Here is a 17,008-nt window from a genome sequence, read left to right as displayed (position 1 = left end):
CTCCTTTTCCACCATCACTTCTGATAAAAACACTCAAGGACAAGATATAGTGGAAGGGTTGGAACTGGGTGGTTTTAAAGGTCCCTTCCAACCCAATCCATTCTGTAATTCCATGATCCCATCATCTGCAGCCCAAATGTTTATCCCTCCTACATCTTCTGATAAGCAACCTCAACAACTCTCCTCCCTCCCAAATATTTATCACCTCATGGGTTCACAGGGATCACTGAAGCCCATCTCTGCCCTTGTCCTGCTGGATCATGTTCCTGTGGCCACTCTGGACAATGATTCTCCCCCTGTCTTGGCACACTGACCACTGCTGGACCTTGACCATCAGCTGCTGTGGTTGGGCCCTTGAGCTCCCCTCTCCCTCCCAAATGCTGAGATTCCTCTGCACCAGTTCCTGCTGTTTTTAGGATTAAACTTGTCTCTGCTTTTTGTTTTCCTCAAAGAGTTTCCAAATGAAGTCTCTGTCCCTGATCCTCACCTCTGCACTCAAGCAGTTCTGGAGTGATCCAAGGTAAAAAGGAGATCCACATCTCACTGGAATGGCAGGAAAACTCCTGCTCCATTTGTACAGGGATGGAAAATACAAACCAAAGGGTCTGGCAGTTCCAAGGCCAGATGAGGGAGCAGAAGATCAGGGTTTTGAGAGCAGGAGGTGTTCAAGGCTCTGAGCCACCTGCTCTAGTGGAAGGTGGCCCTGCCCAGGGCTGGAACAAGAAGAACTTTAGGGTCCCTTCCAACTCAAACCAGTGTGGGATTCTGTGGCTGAAGTGATTGCTGCACTCATCCCTGTCTATTCCTACATTTATCCCCCTGGCTGGCTGAGAATCCACAAGTGAACAGGTCCAACCTGGAGCCTGGGGCAGCTTCTGCTCAGGCTGCAAACCTGGGCACAGCTGCACCTCTCCCCACCTGTGCAGCTGGAAGGGATCACCTGGATCTTATGGAAAATGTGTGGATTTGGATCCCTGGGACTAAAACCTGAGTTTGTTATTTCCTGACCAGCCAGGGTAATTCCCAGCTCACCAGGACAATCCAAAACCAGGAGCAGGCTTTTCCAGAAGTGCACTGGGCACCCTGCAGGCCCAGAGCATCTCTCCTCTCTCCCTGGCTCCTGGTGCCCACAGACAGAGCTGGGCTGGGCTGGAAGCCAGGCCCAGCTGGGAACTAGAAAAGCTGGTTTAAATAAAACAAAAGGTTTCTGTTTCTGCAGGGGGATTACCTGTCTGAGCCCAGCAGGCGGAAAACCCTGGTTTCATCAGATATCTCCTGGGTCACCTGCAGAAAAATGCAGATATTCAGATCCATTTCAGCAGCACAAGGGAATTTATTGGTCTGAATTGGAAGAAAGGAAACAATCAAATGCATTTTAATGCAAAGTGCAGGACGGAAATATATAAATGGATGATAAGCATTGTGGAATGTGAGCATTCTCACTTGGGAAGCAGAGATGATGCCTCAGGTTTAGCTTTTATATTTTCACATTCTGTGCTGCCTTAGTGTGAGGGTCTGGGCTCCATATCAGGGGATGCTGAGCTCTGTGCACAGAGCAGGGAGACAAAACAATTCCTGCTCCAGCTGGGCACCAAGGACAAATGATCCAAACCTCAGCCCAAGAGCACAAACCCCGTGGGCTGGAGAGAGAAAAACAAGCAGGGTGGGACTGCAGGGGCTAAAGCTGGAATGGGACAATGAACTGCAAGGTGCAAATGGAGCAGAGCTGATCCCAGGGACAGACCCCGTGCCCGGCCGTGCATTTTGGGGCCGTTTTGGTTCATCTTGGGTGCAGGCCTGGCTGGGCTCTGGTGCTGCCCAAGGTGGATGCATGGAGGAGATGCTTTGAATAAATCCCTGCTTTATTCTGGAGCTCCATCCAGCCTCTGCTCTAGGGCAGCCTGCACAAGGCATCAGAGAGAGAAGGCAAAAAATCCAGTGGTAAATAAGGAACAGGAGGAATTAAACTGGAGGAATTAAACTGGAGATCACTTACTTCATCTGACTTGAAGCTCTTGCCCTGCATGCCATGTTTCCAGAAGGCCAGCACGCTGTCCTGAAGGCACACTGCAGAGGAGGGACACATCACACCCCATTCCCTGCAGCCCTGTTTTCCCAGTGCCTCAGCAGAACCCCTCAGGAAGTGTAAAAACAAACACTGCCAAGCAAAGCATGTGGGCTGCTGGAAATGACACATCACCTGAATTATTACAGTTATTTCCAAACAGATGAATGATGGAAAATGGGAGTTTTCCATTCAGGGATGGAGAGAGCACAGAGCTGCCAGCTCTGAGTGATTTAATTCTGTGATTCTGAGAGTTTATGACAGCAGAAATTCTTGTTTGACAACTACAATTTAAAAAAACTCCTGTCCTAGTCTAAAGACAGCAGCTTGAGAATTTGATTCAAATATTATTACCCTGACTATTAAAAAATGGATGTGCTATTACTTAGCAATAGAAATAAAATCTTAACTTTTAGAAGGCTAACACAGATTTATGTATTACTAAACCACTTTTTCCTGCCCAAGTTTTGTTCTCATTGCTATGGAAATGACCAGAACCCAGTCAGGCTTTCAACAGTGAGTTCCTAAACCCCTGAGAGACCCCAGAGCAGCAAATCACTCACCCACTGACTCGATGCAGAAATCAAAGCTCAGCTCAGAAGCCAACTTCTTGCTTGACTTCAATTTCCCTTGTAAATTCACTATTTTCACAAATTCTCAAGAGAAAGAGAAAAATCAGCATTAAAACCCACTGCTGAAAAGGATTTAATTGCAAACTACAAATCTATCAGGCACAAAGAAATATCCAAATTTAACATCTACAGCATTTGTTAAAATGAACCCATCTTTGTCTCAAAATAAATACAGAAAACTTTGTACACTTGGGGTGGTTTTACACTGACAGAGTGATGCACACATGAAGAGACAAAGTGGAATTACAAAATCCAGAATGAAATCCCACTTATCCAATCTATCTTTCTGGAAATATTACAACACAAATTAATAATGTAAGGAGGAAAAAAACCCCAAAAAAAAAACCAAACTCGTGGTGAAGCTCAAATCAACAACTGTGGCAACCCAAGTTATGCACGAGGTGTGGTGAGTTAGCCAAGAGAATTTTGTGTTACTCACTGTCCAGGCAGACCAGGACAGTGTCTCTCTCCAGCTGTGTCACATGAATGGCATCCAACTGCTGATTGCCTGGAGAAAAAACCAGATTATTTTATATTTTATATTTTATATCACAGCAAGAGACTCTGCTCCCCCACCAAGCTCTTTTCACTCTGCTATTATTAGTCTGATTTTTTTTTGTTGTTATTGTTACTCTGATTTTTAGAGGCTCCCAGAATGTTCTGGGAGAAGCACAAGGCTCTCTGTTCAAAGCAGGTATTTAATAGAAAAACACAACTTTTACTGGATAAAACATATTTTATGCTATGGTTCAGCACAGCTTCTTTCATAGGGAGGCACCACAATAAACAAAAGGACTTTTAATTCCTAAAACCCCACTCTTTTCCCATAAATCCACATCTGGAAAGATTTTTGTGATGATAATAAACTAGTTTAAGAGATTTTTTTCCCTAGATTTTACTAATGAAGTTGTTCCTACAGCAATATTTAAAGGTAAAAATGGACATCAAACAAAGGCAAAGGAGAAAAGCAGCTGCAAAATATCAACCAGGTCTTAAAAATAACCCAAATCTTTGCTTTTTAAGAGCCAGCTGAAGATAACAATCCTTCCCCAAGGGCTGGAAGATGGACAAGAATCCATTTCTGGGAGTTGTTATGCAGGAAAGGAGGGCAAAGAACAGGATCCCAGGAAAGAGCATGGAACCACAAAGGAGAACCCAACCAGCAGGGTCTGCTTGATGTTTAAGGGAATTTAGAAAAGGTTTTTTGTTTTGAAGGACAGTTTGTGCAGATGTGGGGCAGGTCAGCACAACAGAAAATCAGGGAATCAGAGAATAACTGGGATTTGAAATTACCTTAAATCCCATCCCATCCCATCCCATCCCACCCCTGCCATGGCAGGGACACCTCCCACTGTCCCAGGGTGCCCCAGTGTCCAGCCTGGCCTTGGGCACTGCCAGGGATCCAGGGGCAGCCACAGCTGCTCTGGCAATCCCAGCCCAGCCAGGAATTCCCAATTCCCAATCTCCCATCCATCCCTGCCCTCTGGCACTGGGAGCCATTCCCTGGCTCCTGTCCCTCTGTCCTTGTCCCCAGTCCCTCTCCATGTGGGATCAGCTTCCACCTGCTCCAGGCAGAGAAGCTGCCAAAGCTCAAGGCTTTCCAAAGCACTCCAAGGAAGGAATTCCCAGCACTCCGAGGCTTTCCAAAGCACTCCAAGGAAGGAATTCCCACCATGCCCAGGCTTTCCAAAGCACTCCAAGGAAGGAACTCCCAGCACTCCCAGGCTTCCCAAAGCGCTCCAAGGAAGGAATTCCCACCATGCCCAGGCTTCCCAAAGCACTCCAAGGAAGGAATTCCCACCATGCCCAGGCTTTCCAAAGCACTCCAAGGAAGGAATTCCCACCATGCCCAGGCTTTCCAAAGCACTCCAAGGAAGGAATTCCCACCATGCCCAGGCACCAAAGCACTCCAAGGAAGGAACTCCCACCATCCCCAGGCTTTCCAAAGCACTCCAAGGAATTCCCACCATGCCCAGGCTTTCCAAAGCACTCCAAGGAAGGAATTCCCACCATGCCCAGGCTTTCCAAAGCACTCCAAGGAAGGAGCTCCCACCATGCCCAGGCTTTCCAAAGCACTCCAAGGAAGGAGCTCCCACCATGCCCAGGCTTTCCAAAGCACTCCAAGGAAGGAATTCCCAGCACTGCCAGGCTTTCCAAAGCACTCCAAGGAAGGAATTCCCAGCACTCCGAGGCTTTCCAAAGCACTCCAAGGAAGGAATTCCCACCATGCCCAGGCTTTCCAAAGCACTCCAAGGAAGGAATTCCCACCATGCCCAGGCTTTCCAAAGCACTCCAAGGAAGGAATTCCCACCATGCCCAGGCTTTCCAAAGCACTCCAAGGGAAGAGCTCCCACCATGCCCAGGCTTTCCAAAGCAGCGGAGGAGGGGGCACGGGCTCACCTGCCCCGATCTCAGTGAACCAGGAGGAGGCAGAGTTGAGGTTGATTGTCTCGAAGTGCACCACCTGGCCGGGCTCCGTGCCCCGCGAGATGGCCACGCACACCATGGGGTACTCCTGCTCCGGGATCACCAGCATCTCAAACACGTGCAGGGGGCTGGGCAGAGGGAAGTCAAAGTGCTGCCAAAACAAAACAGCAGCTGTGGGTTTGTTTCTACCTTGGGATGACTCTGCAACAGCATGCACAGAGTGGAAATATACAGAGAATATTTATATTCAGATTATTTGTATTTATATTAATATTATTACATTTATAACAATTATATTCCTATTATTAAAAGGCATTATAAATCTATTTAATAAAAGCTATTTAATATATTAATTGTATACTATATATAACACTTATATATATTTATAGAGATAATATATATTATATATAATATATAAAACAGATTCATTTATAAATAAATTTATCTATATTTAATAAATATATAAAAGATAATATATTATGAGTATAACTATGTTTATAGTAACTCTACTTCTATTATTAAAATATATAATAAATCTCTTTCATAAAATATCTTTAATAAATTTATAATATATTATATAAAGTATATATAATATATATAATGTATATAATCAATATAATATAAAATAAATTTCTTAAAGATATTTTAGATAAAATTTTATATATACTTATTTCAGATATATTAATAATATATTATATATTATTATATTAATAATATACTAATTATATTATATTATATTATATTTTTATAAATACATTTACTTATATTTAATAAAATATATAAAATAGAAAATATATTTATATAAATATTATATTTATATTTATGTTATATAATTAACGTTACAGAGTATATTTATAAATATACAAAGCATACAGAGTATACTCTGTATATAAATATTTATATTTATTAATATTATTAATAAATAATATTAATAATATGTATTAATATTAACAATACTAATATATTATTTATTAATATTATTGTATATCACTGTATTATTGTGTATTGTACATTACTGTATTATTGTGTATTAGTGTATATTTATGAATTGTATATTTCTATTCTGTATACAGAGTAGAAATTTTGTATATATTGTGTATATATATTGTGTATTGTATCTTACTGTATTATTGTGTATTACTGCATATTTATAAATTGTATATTGTATATTGTATATACAGGATTTTCCCTGCTTTTGAAGCTGGGCAGAGGTGGATCATGGTGCATTATTGCCAGTGCTGGGCCTGATCCAGCATTGAAATAACTTTTCTATTACTTAAATCATTTCAGTCACAAGATTTTCTGAGTCAAAATGTGTCCAGCCAGATTTTCAAGTGCTCCCAACCCACAAATGGCACCAGACTGGGGTGCACTTTCCACCCCAAACTCTGCAAAGGTTATTTCACCAACTGCATAATAATTCAGCTGCACCAGAAGTGACTGCTTACCTTTATTAACATGAATTTCTGCATTGGCTCATACCACTGGAGCAGAACAATTCCAGACTGCAATGCACCACACAGGTACTTGTGGCCTGTGTAGGGATTTCGTACTACAGAAAATAAAAAAATGCCAGAAAACAGTCGTTTTTAAAGCTCTGCAAGTTCAATTCATACTTGGGAAAAAAAAAAAACAAACCAAACAAACAAAAAAACCAACCCTACAGCTAACTTTACATCTGAGTTAAGAAGCTGCATTATAAAACCATCTCATGGCAGGATTAGGCTTGGAAGGGACCTTAAAACCCATCTTGTTCCATCAGTTTCCCACCAGCTGCCTTCTGGTTTCCCATTCCAACATCCCCAGTGATTAACATTGTGCCACATTCCAGAAAAATTCAATTACAGTTTTAATTAACAACCAGCTGCATTCCTGGAGTCCCAGTTCAGAGGCTGAGAGGGCAGAAAAGCTGCAGTGCCTTTCCCTGGGGTTGGAATAAATCCCCAGGCAGGGAAGGTGGGAAGCTCCTGGGGAGCTCTGACAGCTCATGAAATACAAGAACCAGGGTTTGGGGGTGGCTTTTTAAGCTCAGCTGGACACAGGAGCAGCCTGATTTCAGGAATGATTTGTAAATGTGGCTGTTGTGGGCATTTTAGATGAGCTGAACAGGATCTCCAGGCATGCAGATTTATATTTATAATATTCAGATTTAGATCTATATTTATAATATTTGAATTTATATATTTTAATATATAATATACATTATATATTTTATATTTATACTTAATATTTCTATTTACAATATTTATATTTCTATTTTAAGGGTGCAAAGGTACAATCTGCAGATGTGGTACTTGGGGATGTGGGTTAGTGCTGGGGGAATGGATGGATGACCTCAGAGGGCTTTTCCAGCCTTGATAATTCCAGGATTCTGATTTCACACAGCACCAGGGAAAGGACAGGACAAATCCACAACTTCCAAATCTTTAACTTTGCCCTTCAAAGTACACTTATGGCTCTGCCCTCCCCAAGCTGCCTGAATTTTTATTCCCGATTCTTTCCTGGTGGAAAATATTCAAGTTTTCCAAATATACAAGTTGGACCTGGGTCACACCTTGAGGCAAGGTGACAAAGCAGAAATGCTGTCTGTGGGTGTGCCAGGGCTCTGGGAAGGATTTAATCCCAATCTCCCATCCATCCCTGCCCTCTGGCAGTGGGAATCCCCCTTGGCCTGGCACTCCCTCCCTTGCCAACAATTTCTCTCCATTTTTCCTGTAGCTCCTTCAGGCACTAAAATGCCCCAATTAGGTAATTTTGGAACATCTTCAGGCTGAACCACCCCAATTCCCTCAGCCTTTTTTCTGAACAAAGAACTCAATTTTATTAAAAAGAAATGAGTTTCAGACGTGCCATGGCCAGGGGAACAAATGGCAAAGCTGGATTTGTCTGCTCACCTATACAGCATTTGTGGCATCCTTTTGTGTCAGGGATCTTGGTTGTTAAGGCAAATTTCCTGGAATAATAATCACCAAAAAATGCATTAAGAACAGATGATGGGGCCCTTCACACACCAACTCAACCAAGACAATTTATGGCTATTTTCACTTATTATAATTGTCTTTAAGTGAAAGGTTTGTACCTTGGTAATATTTTGTCAGGAAATCTGTGAGTTTGAATGTGAGCAGCTAATCCTGTTTTTTTGGCTTGTTCAAACAATGCTATTAAATTATGGGAGTAGAGCTGGAATGTTTTCCCTGCAAGAGAGAAAAGCACAGTTGACATCTCAGCCATTCCTCCACCACAGAACTGGTCAGGAAAATGCAAATAAGGAAAAAATTACCTTCTGCAAACAGGTGTCAGGTAGGTCATGTCCAGATATGAAGAGAAATAAATCAAGATAAAAATAATAATGAATATAGAGATAAGAGCTTATTTCATTACATTTAGTTTTATGCAATTATTTTTAAAGGCTGTCATTACAAAACAACAATAAATTATAGTAAATAAATAATATATAATAGTATATAATAGTATATTGTATATAATAGTACATAGTATATAAATAAATAATATATATTATTATATAGTATATAATTTATATTTATATATTATAGTATATATAAATATACAAGTATTTATATATAATTTTATATATTATAGTATATATAAATATAAAAATATTTTAATATATAATTTATATATATATTTATATATTATAGTATATAAATATATATATTTTTATATTTATATACTATTATATACCATATAGTAGAGAGTATATATACTATTGTATACCATATATTATAGAGTATATAAATATACTATTACATAGTGTATAAATAAACAATATTTTTATATTATAAATTATACTATAGTATGTTTATATATTATAATTTATATTCTAAATTATTATAAAGAATATATTTATATTCTAAATTATATTTTAAAATATTTAAGATATTTTCTCATTGATAAACCAAGTCAAGTGTTATATGAATCCTGCATGTTCAAAGGCACAGTCCCACCATCAGCCTCCATGGCCCAGTGCCTCATTCCTGTCTGGAATGTTCTATTCCAGGACAACTGACTGCCCAGGAATCAGGAAAATTGCTGGATCAGCAGGACCTGAAAGCCACCTCATTCTCCTTCAAAGGGACACAGGTTTTGTTTTAGGAGCACAGAATCCCCAGAGTGGTCTGGGTTGGAAGGGACCTTAAATCCCACCCAGTGCCACCCCTGCCATGGCAGGGACACCTCCCACTGTCCCAGGGTGCCCCAGTGTCCAGCCTGGCCTTGGGCACTGCCAGGGATCCAGGGGCAGCCACAGCTGCTCTGGCAATCCCAGCCCAGCCAGGAATTCCCAATTCCCAATCTCCCACCCATCCCTGCCCTCTGGCACTGGGAGCCATTCCCTGGCTCCTGTCCCTCCATCCCTTGTCCCCAGTCCCTCTCCAGCTCTCCTGGAGCCCCTTCAGGCCCTGCCAGGGGCTCTGAGCTCTCCCTGGAGCCTTCTCCTCTCCTGACTGACCCCAAACCTTGCATTCAGTCATGATTTAAATGTTTCTGTTTATTTCTAGCTGCAATCATTTCCCCTGTACTGACACTCACCTGACAGGGACATCAGGGTGTTGTTGATAACATACAGCCAGGTGCACTTTCGAGGGAATAACTGGAAAAAAAGAAGAAAATTCCATTAATAGAAACCTACAGGAATCTTTACCTGAGATTTTCTCTGCTTGTCCCACATCCACCACCATTCCTGCAGGGATCCACACTGGAGAAAATCCCATCTTCTTGTGTATACCCTTACTTAGCCCTGCACAGACAGACCAAGGAATACCAGAACAAGTGTCCAAGGCCAGGCTTGGAGCTGCCTGGGACAGTGGGAGGTGTCCCTGCCATGGCAGGGTGGCACTGGGTGGGATTTAAGTCCCCTTTCATCCCAAACCATTCCATGATTCCAGAACACTTTGTCCCATGTGCCACTCCCACGTGCAAAGTAAGAAAATAGGTGTAGGGGAAAGTGTGGAAAGAAAAGATCCAACTGGTTGGACACAAAGCCTGAGTATCTCCCAGCAGTTTTCTGTTTAACAGAATAGCTTTGGGTATATTCAGTGTTTCCAGTGAAAAACCACAAATGGAATAAAAAAGATCCTTCTGGCACTGGGAGATGTTAACCCTAGACAGACAGGAAGGTGTCTGGAAGACACAACCAGAATTCAAAGTTGGAGAAACACTTCAGAAAGTGCATTTGCAGGGGAGAAATCAGCAAATGGATAAAAGGAAATGTGGGAACAAGAGGTGTGGCAGAAACCTGTGGGGTTTGAGGTGGTCCCACCTGACCTCTGCCAGCTGGGAATGCTCTCAGGGAAAAGGAAATTTTGTTTGAAGTGCACTGGATGATCTCCCTACCCACCACTGGCACAGCCAACCCTTCATTGGGACATAAAAAAGCACGTGGAAAAGCCCAGAGAGGACTGTCAGATTGAATAATTTAGGAAAACACACAAGGAATGAGATTCCAAGAACATCCTGACTCTGAAACACCAGATTTGAGACCATGACTGCAGGAAATGGTTTCAGAAAGGGTTAGAAAGCCCAGGAAAAGCTTCGTGGGGATAACAGCAGCAGCTGAATGAAATGATTGAGGGCTTTGCATCCAAGGAGCTGCCACGTGCCATCTAGTGGGGATGGGATGGAGGGAGAAGGGCAGGGAGTTGTTCTCCAAGGAGATGGAAGATCTGACAAGCAGCAACTAGAAAATACAGGTAGGTCAGGGAACAAATAATTTTCAGGTTTTCATTATTGGCTTTGATGGGAATCATTTAAGCCCCAGAGCCTGGTGTCCACCTTCTCCTCCAGTGCCAAAGTTCACACCCCATAATATCCCCAAACCTGTTGTGTGTGTTCAGCTCTCCACAACTCACCTGTTCCATGGTTGCTTCATGAAGTTCATTCAAATTCAGAGTGTAGATCCCTTCTTCTGTGCCAAAGATGATGTACTGATCTGAAAAATCAATGGAAAGGATTATTCCCTTCCCACTTTGGGAAGTTTCAAATGCAAAACTAAAATAACTTTACAAATTCTTTTCCTTCCCAACCCATCACCAAACCTAACACAACTTTACCTTTAGTATCTGGATGTATCCATGAAGTTGCACAGTTAATCTTCAAAGGACAACCATCAAAGACTTTGGAAAAACAGGCTCCCATCTGAAAGACACCAAAACTGAAACCTGAAACAAATTTAGAGTGTGAAGAACTGATTTTCTGGACACTCACACACAGCTGAACACACACTGACTTTCACACCTTTAAACTGGAATTCATGGACATTCCAAAATGCAATGAGGGCTCAAAATGGTATCAACAACTGTAGGTACCTACAGGTACCTAAATACATCCTGGAGGGATTTAAAATCCATGTGGATGTGGCACCTGGGGACATGGCTCAGTGGTGGCCTTGGCAGTGCTGGGGGAATGCTTGGACTCAGTGATCTTAGAGGGCTTTTCCAACCTAAATTATTCAATGTTATCTGAACATTGACTGTTATCTATTGACTATAAAAATCATATGAATACTGAGTGCTTATGAAATGGCACATGGAGGGAGAACAGGCAAAACCCAGTGATCACTACAACCTTTTCCCATCTCTGTGCCTAAGCAGGGGCTGCCACTGGAGAGCACAACTGAGGGAGTCAGGGGAGCCTCCAACCCTTCACATCCAGACTGAACAGTGACAGGAAGGTTTTAACAAATGGAAACAAATATCATGGATTCAGCACTGGAAAAGGAACTGCTGTGAGATGCAGAAAATCCCCCTAACTGAGGTGGTGCCTTATCCCACCCCAGAGAGAGGAGGTTTCCAGAACTCCCAGCGCACACAGATTTCTTACCAGCACCTTCGGAGTCGGAGGCAAACCATTGATTGCTGGTTTCTGTGGGAAGAAGGAAAGAGAGATCATAAAACCCCCCCTGTGCACTGATCAGCTGGAGGACATGGCAGTGCCAGCAGCCCCAGAGTCCCAACACCTACAGGGAAATCTCTCTTCTCCTTTTTGCGTGGCAGCTGAGGGATTTGTCCAGGTCCTTCTGCGTTCTCCTCAATGTGTTTCAGCATCCCATTCCCATTGCCTGAAAAGGAGCCCAGACAAGGTTTGCAGCTTATTTCACACAGTGAAAGAAAATCTCTTCTCCCCTGTGCTGAGCTGGAGTGCAGGAGTGAGCTCTGACATTGCACAGCCACACCTCAGGGAGTTGAACTCTTCCCAGCGCTGAGTTGCACATTTCCCATTATCCAAACAGTCCCTGGGACAAATCCCACTGACAATAAAGCTGTGCTAAGGTCCTGCCCACACATTCATTGTTTTCCTCCTGTGGCAAGGTTCTCCCCACACATCCATTGTTTTACTCTGCTCCTGCAGGCAACTCAGTAATGGCACTGACTGGCTGAGTGTCCTTGTTTTGGGGAGAACATTCCCACCATGGCTCTAATAAGAACCACACATGGAAAAAGGAAAACTTCACCTCATGACCAGCTTGTTTTAAGATATTCTCTACTGGGAACAGCTGGCTCTGGAGCAATTCCTTTTCCAAGGTGCCAGGCAGCCTTGGGGCAGGTGAGGCTCTTACCCAGGTCGCTGTATCTGGCTGTGAGCAGTCCAGGGCTGCTGATGCTGCTGGTCATCCCCACGGGGCAGGAATCTGCCTGGGGCCCACAGGCTGGGATGCTCTGTCTCCTGTGGGCTGCTGGGGCTCTGCTCTGGGACTCTGGGAAGTGTTTTATTGTCTGGCATCTGTTGTCATCAGGGAGGTTCTCCTCGGGGTAACTGTTCATCCTCGGCTGCAGGGAACCAAAGAGGGGAAAGGTGAGGAACTGGGAATGGCACCTGGCAAGAACAAACCTCAGATAAGCTGAACTTCAGTCACACTGCTGCTACATAAAAATGTATCAGCCTTGGAAATGTGTGTGTGTGATTTTGGGCACCACAAGGTAAGAAAGATAAAAAGCTCCCTGGTGAGCAGGGACAGGACCCAGGGAAAGTCTGGAGCTGTGCCAGGGCAGGTTTGGGTTGGATTTCAGGAAAGGTTCTTCCCCCAGAGGGTGCTGGCACTGCCCAGGCTCCCCAGGGAATGGGCACAGCCCCGAGGCTGCCAGCCAGGGATGCCCAGGATTTTTGGGATTTTTGGGGGTCTGGGCAGGGCCAGGAGCTGCCCTGGATGATCCCTGTGGGTCCCTCTCAGCCCAGAAGATCTGTGGCTCCATGAAAATAAAACATCTGACAGCAGAATCATTTCAGAGCTTCCTCTCTGATGGAGTATCAGAGGCAGAATGCAGAACAAGAGGCCATCCCAGCCTGGCTGAACCCCTTAAATCCCACATTTCTCACCTTGGGAGGCAGAGGGGGTGGCCCAGCTCGCTTTAGTGTCGATCTGCAATGAGAACAGCAGCAGTTGTGTGAGCTAAAGCAAAGCCAGAACTCCTTGAGGACTGGAAATAAGATGAACCAGAGGCACAGAAAAGGCAGAGCAGAGCTTTGCACACACAGGGTTAAACTAGAAATGCAAGAGCAGGGGAGAAGCTCATTAATCTCATCAGAAGTGTTGGCTTTTAATGAACTCCTGTTCTTCCATAAATACCAATGTTACAGAGCAATCTGTGGGGAAGGATATTTGAAGTCTGTAAATCAATTCAGGGACTGGATCTCAGGCTGGAGGGACTTTAGAGCAGGGCCTGGAGTGCCAGGACAAGGGGGGGATGGTTTTAAGCTGGAAAAAGGTGGATTTAGGTGACGTATGGGGAAGAAAATCTTCCCTGTGAGGGTGGTGGGGCTCTGGCACAGGGTGCCCAGAGAATCCCTGGCAGTGCCCAAGGCCAGGCTGGATAGGGTTTGGAGCAACCTGGGACAGTGGAAGGTGTCCCTGCCATGGCAGGGATGGAACAAGATGATTTTTAATGTCCCTTCCAACCAAACCATTCTGGGATTCTGGGATTCCAGTCTGCAGCCTTGCTTTGGGATCAGACAAGCACTGGGACACCTGAGCTGTGCAGGATCATCCTGTCCCAGCCAGGATGATCATGATGGATTCAGCACCATAAAATCTGCTTTTAGGTGCCAGGCACTTGCACAGGGACTAAGATAACTCAGGAAGGAGAGCAGGGGAGGAAGCAGAGCTTTGGGATTTCTCCTGAGGATCAGGGAAGGAGCCAAGAGAGCAGCCAGCCCTCACTGGGTGAGTGGCAAAGCCTCCTGCAGCATTTTGAGGGAAGAGGTTTTGGAGCAGAGCAAGGAAGGAGATGCACTCACTCTTCAACATCTTCACTCCCATCTCCAAACTTTGTGAGCAGTCCCCTAAGGCAGAATGTTTATAAAATTAAGAGCTCAGCTCTGAGGTGGACACGTGCAACTCAACCCCTCCCTGATGTCACTGAGTTTCACAACAAGCATCTCCCAGCTCTTTCCAAAACAAATAATGATTCTCTGCACTAAATTCCACTCTCTAAGGTCCTTTCCTTCTCCTCACCCCCTAAAAATCACTGGATTCTCTTCCACACCATCAGATTTCACTTCCCTACCTGGCATTTCAAATACTGTTGAAATGTTTAACAACAGTACAATATAAAAAGAGAAAAAAGGAACAGAGGAAGTTACTGGGAGACAAATGGAGAAAAGCCTTTAAAGGGAAGTTTCCTTATTTATACATATGCACAAAAGACCCAGATTGTGTAGTGTTTCCCACTAGAGCGAGAATTTTTGTTTTAAAGCTACTCCAGGGACAACAAAAAAAGAGAAATTGTGACTAGAGGATCAAAGCAGCACTGAAAATATAACCTTGAAGAAAAAAAAAACCACTGATAAAATTTTGCAAAATGGCAATTTTCAAGCTGTGTCTTTAAAGGCCAATGACCAGGAAAACCCAGCCAAATTTGGATTAATGTGAAATATTCCTGCAAGTCACTTCTGAGGAAAAGCAGCAGAGAGCTGCCAACAGGAACTATTAAGAATTTAAAGGAGAAAAGGTTTGGGTTTTTTGGTTTTTTTTAAAGGTTCTTGTTGCCCAGAGCAGCTGTGGCTGCCCCTGGATCCCTGAAGTGCCCAAGGCCAGGCTGGACAGGGCTTGGAGCAGCCTGGGATGGTCAAAGTGTCCCTGCCCATGGCAGGGGGTGGAACTGGATGGGTTTTAATGTCCCTTCCAAACCAAACCTTCCTGGGATTCTTTGAAAACCATCAATAAAAAAACACCTCCATAATGCAGGACATTTTTACAAAAGCAATTTTAAAATGGAAGGAACCAGTTCAGCCACCAGGTACTCATTCTGCTGTTCCCCTTTTCCAGTCAAATAATTGCTCAGCCAAAGACATCCCTCAGCATCCACCCTGATAAAAGCCAAAGGGCATGGAAAGCAAGGACCCCCCAGCACACATCCTCTCTGCACATCCCAGGGATTACTCACAACTGCTGGGACACAGGAGTTATGCATTTCCTGTTTATCTTTCCAACTGGAAGTGGTTTCCAAGTGAGCAGCACGGATCCCCCATCCAGGACTGCTGTCCCTGCCCTCCTTCCCAATCAATCTGCACCTATTTATTGATTTACAGCCCTGGGAATGTTTGCTGCAGCTTTAGCACAGCCTGCTGCAGACAAAGCCACAGGAACGGGCTCAAATCCCTGAGTCCCTGTGCCAGGGGCAGCTTCCCTGCCTCCCTCCCTGCTCCTGCACCCCACAGATTCCAGCTGGCTGCAGAAAATGCAGCAAGGCTTCAATCCACAGCTCAGCAGGGTCACACAGACAAACCAGGGCACAGGGAGGGGAGGGAACCAGGCCAGGGGAGAGCCAGAGCCCCCCAGAGCTCAGCCCCAGAGCTCCCAAACTCCTGCTCCAAGGAGGCTGCGAGCAGGAAAACCAGGATGCTGAAAAAGGCTCAAATCCTGGCAATGTCCCCCAGCTTTCCAGGGCTGTAATGTCAGCTGACAGCTTATGCAAGACTTTTATCTGCAGCAGAAAAAGCCAGAGGAATTCACTGTCTGCTGCTGAGTTCCAAATAAAGATGGGAAACAGGCTCTTTGAGCTGAGCAATGGTCTGAGCCCAGATATCATCTCTGCCTGCATCTGAACCTCCACACTCCTGACTGCAAATCCTTTAAAGGCAGAATTCACTTTTCAGCAGCAAAAGGAAGGTACACACCTAAAACAATTCAGTCCTAACCTGGAGAGAGTTGTGCTCCTGTGCTTCAGGCCTGCTTTATCCCAGGGAAAGCAGCCACAAACAAATCTTTCCCTAAAACATTTCACCCCAAACCCCTCCATGGCTGGGTTAGAAATTCCCCCAGAGCAGCAGGAGTGGTGCAGTGTTACTGAGCTTGGTAAAAGTCAACATTCAGAACTGGCTTCTCCTTCCCTTTCTTGAGTTCAGGCCTTGTCACAGGATGTCACAACCACAGCCACAGCTCAGAAGAGAAGTGTGAGGCCAGAGCAGGATCCTGAACCCAGCTCTGCTGCAGGAAATTCACTGTGGCTGTGTTATGTCACTGTCCTGGCTGTGCATTTACACTTCACTTCCCACCTACAAGCTTAAACCAAGCTACTGGTGGTGGTTCAAAGAGATTAAAAGTCACTCTGCAAGAGAACTGACCAAGCACCTGCAGAAGGAGGGCTGCACACTGGGTAACAGCTCCTTGATTTATCAATATTCAAGTGAATCAGGGCTTATGGTTTAATTTTTTTAACATATCTCATTTTTCTTTCAGTTTCATAATAAGTCACAGAAATAAAAGCTGGTTTTATCTGTACTTACTTGTTGCTTCCATCAACAAAAGGATTCCAATGTGAAGCAAAGTCACTGCCAGCTGCCACAACCTGAAGATGCAGAAATTGTCATTTTACTTTCCCCGTCAAACTAAAGTATCTTAAATTACCTTATCCACAACACACAAAGAGAC

At 44.0% G+C, this 17,008-nt stretch overlaps 1 protein-coding gene across 1 annotated transcript in view; it reads right to left on the bottom strand.

Moving 5' to 3' along the window:
* Nucleotides 1-17,008, bottom strand: part of MAP4K5 (mitogen-activated protein kinase kinase kinase kinase 5) — a 65,898-nt gene that overhangs the window by 3,253 nt on the left and 45,637 nt on the right. The window contains exons 15-31 of the mRNA XM_036384297.2: nucleotides 16,864-16,925; nucleotides 13,456-13,498; nucleotides 12,698-12,908; nucleotides 12,102-12,199; nucleotides 11,962-12,003; nucleotides 11,193-11,277; nucleotides 10,992-11,071; nucleotides 9,673-9,733; nucleotides 8,405-8,407; nucleotides 8,204-8,318; nucleotides 8,019-8,077; nucleotides 6,573-6,676; nucleotides 5,098-5,275; nucleotides 3,137-3,205; nucleotides 2,629-2,721; nucleotides 1,997-2,067; nucleotides 1,229-1,284 (exon numbers count right to left, since the gene is read on the bottom strand). Coding sequence (XP_036240190.1) covers nucleotides 1,229-1,284; nucleotides 1,997-2,067; nucleotides 2,629-2,721; nucleotides 3,137-3,205; nucleotides 5,098-5,275; nucleotides 6,573-6,676; nucleotides 8,019-8,077; nucleotides 8,204-8,318; nucleotides 8,405-8,407; nucleotides 9,673-9,733; nucleotides 10,992-11,071; nucleotides 11,193-11,277; nucleotides 11,962-12,003; nucleotides 12,102-12,199; nucleotides 12,698-12,908; nucleotides 13,456-13,498; nucleotides 16,864-16,925 — 1,430 coding nt within the window. The remainder of the gene's footprint in view (nucleotides 1-1,228; nucleotides 1,285-1,996; nucleotides 2,068-2,628; nucleotides 2,722-3,136; nucleotides 3,206-5,097; nucleotides 5,276-6,572; nucleotides 6,677-8,018; nucleotides 8,078-8,203; nucleotides 8,319-8,404; nucleotides 8,408-9,672; nucleotides 9,734-10,991; nucleotides 11,072-11,192; nucleotides 11,278-11,961; nucleotides 12,004-12,101; nucleotides 12,200-12,697; nucleotides 12,909-13,455; nucleotides 13,499-16,863; nucleotides 16,926-17,008) is intronic.

The sequence above is a fragment of the Molothrus ater genome, chromosome 6 (assembly GCF_012460135.2).
Source record: "Molothrus ater isolate BHLD 08-10-18 breed brown headed cowbird chromosome 6, BPBGC_Mater_1.1, whole genome shotgun sequence".
NCBI classification, from domain to species: domain Eukaryota; kingdom Metazoa; phylum Chordata; class Aves; order Passeriformes; family Icteridae; genus Molothrus; species Molothrus ater.
Note: the sequence above shows the minus strand (reverse complement) of the source record. Positions and strands in the feature narration are given on the sequence as shown.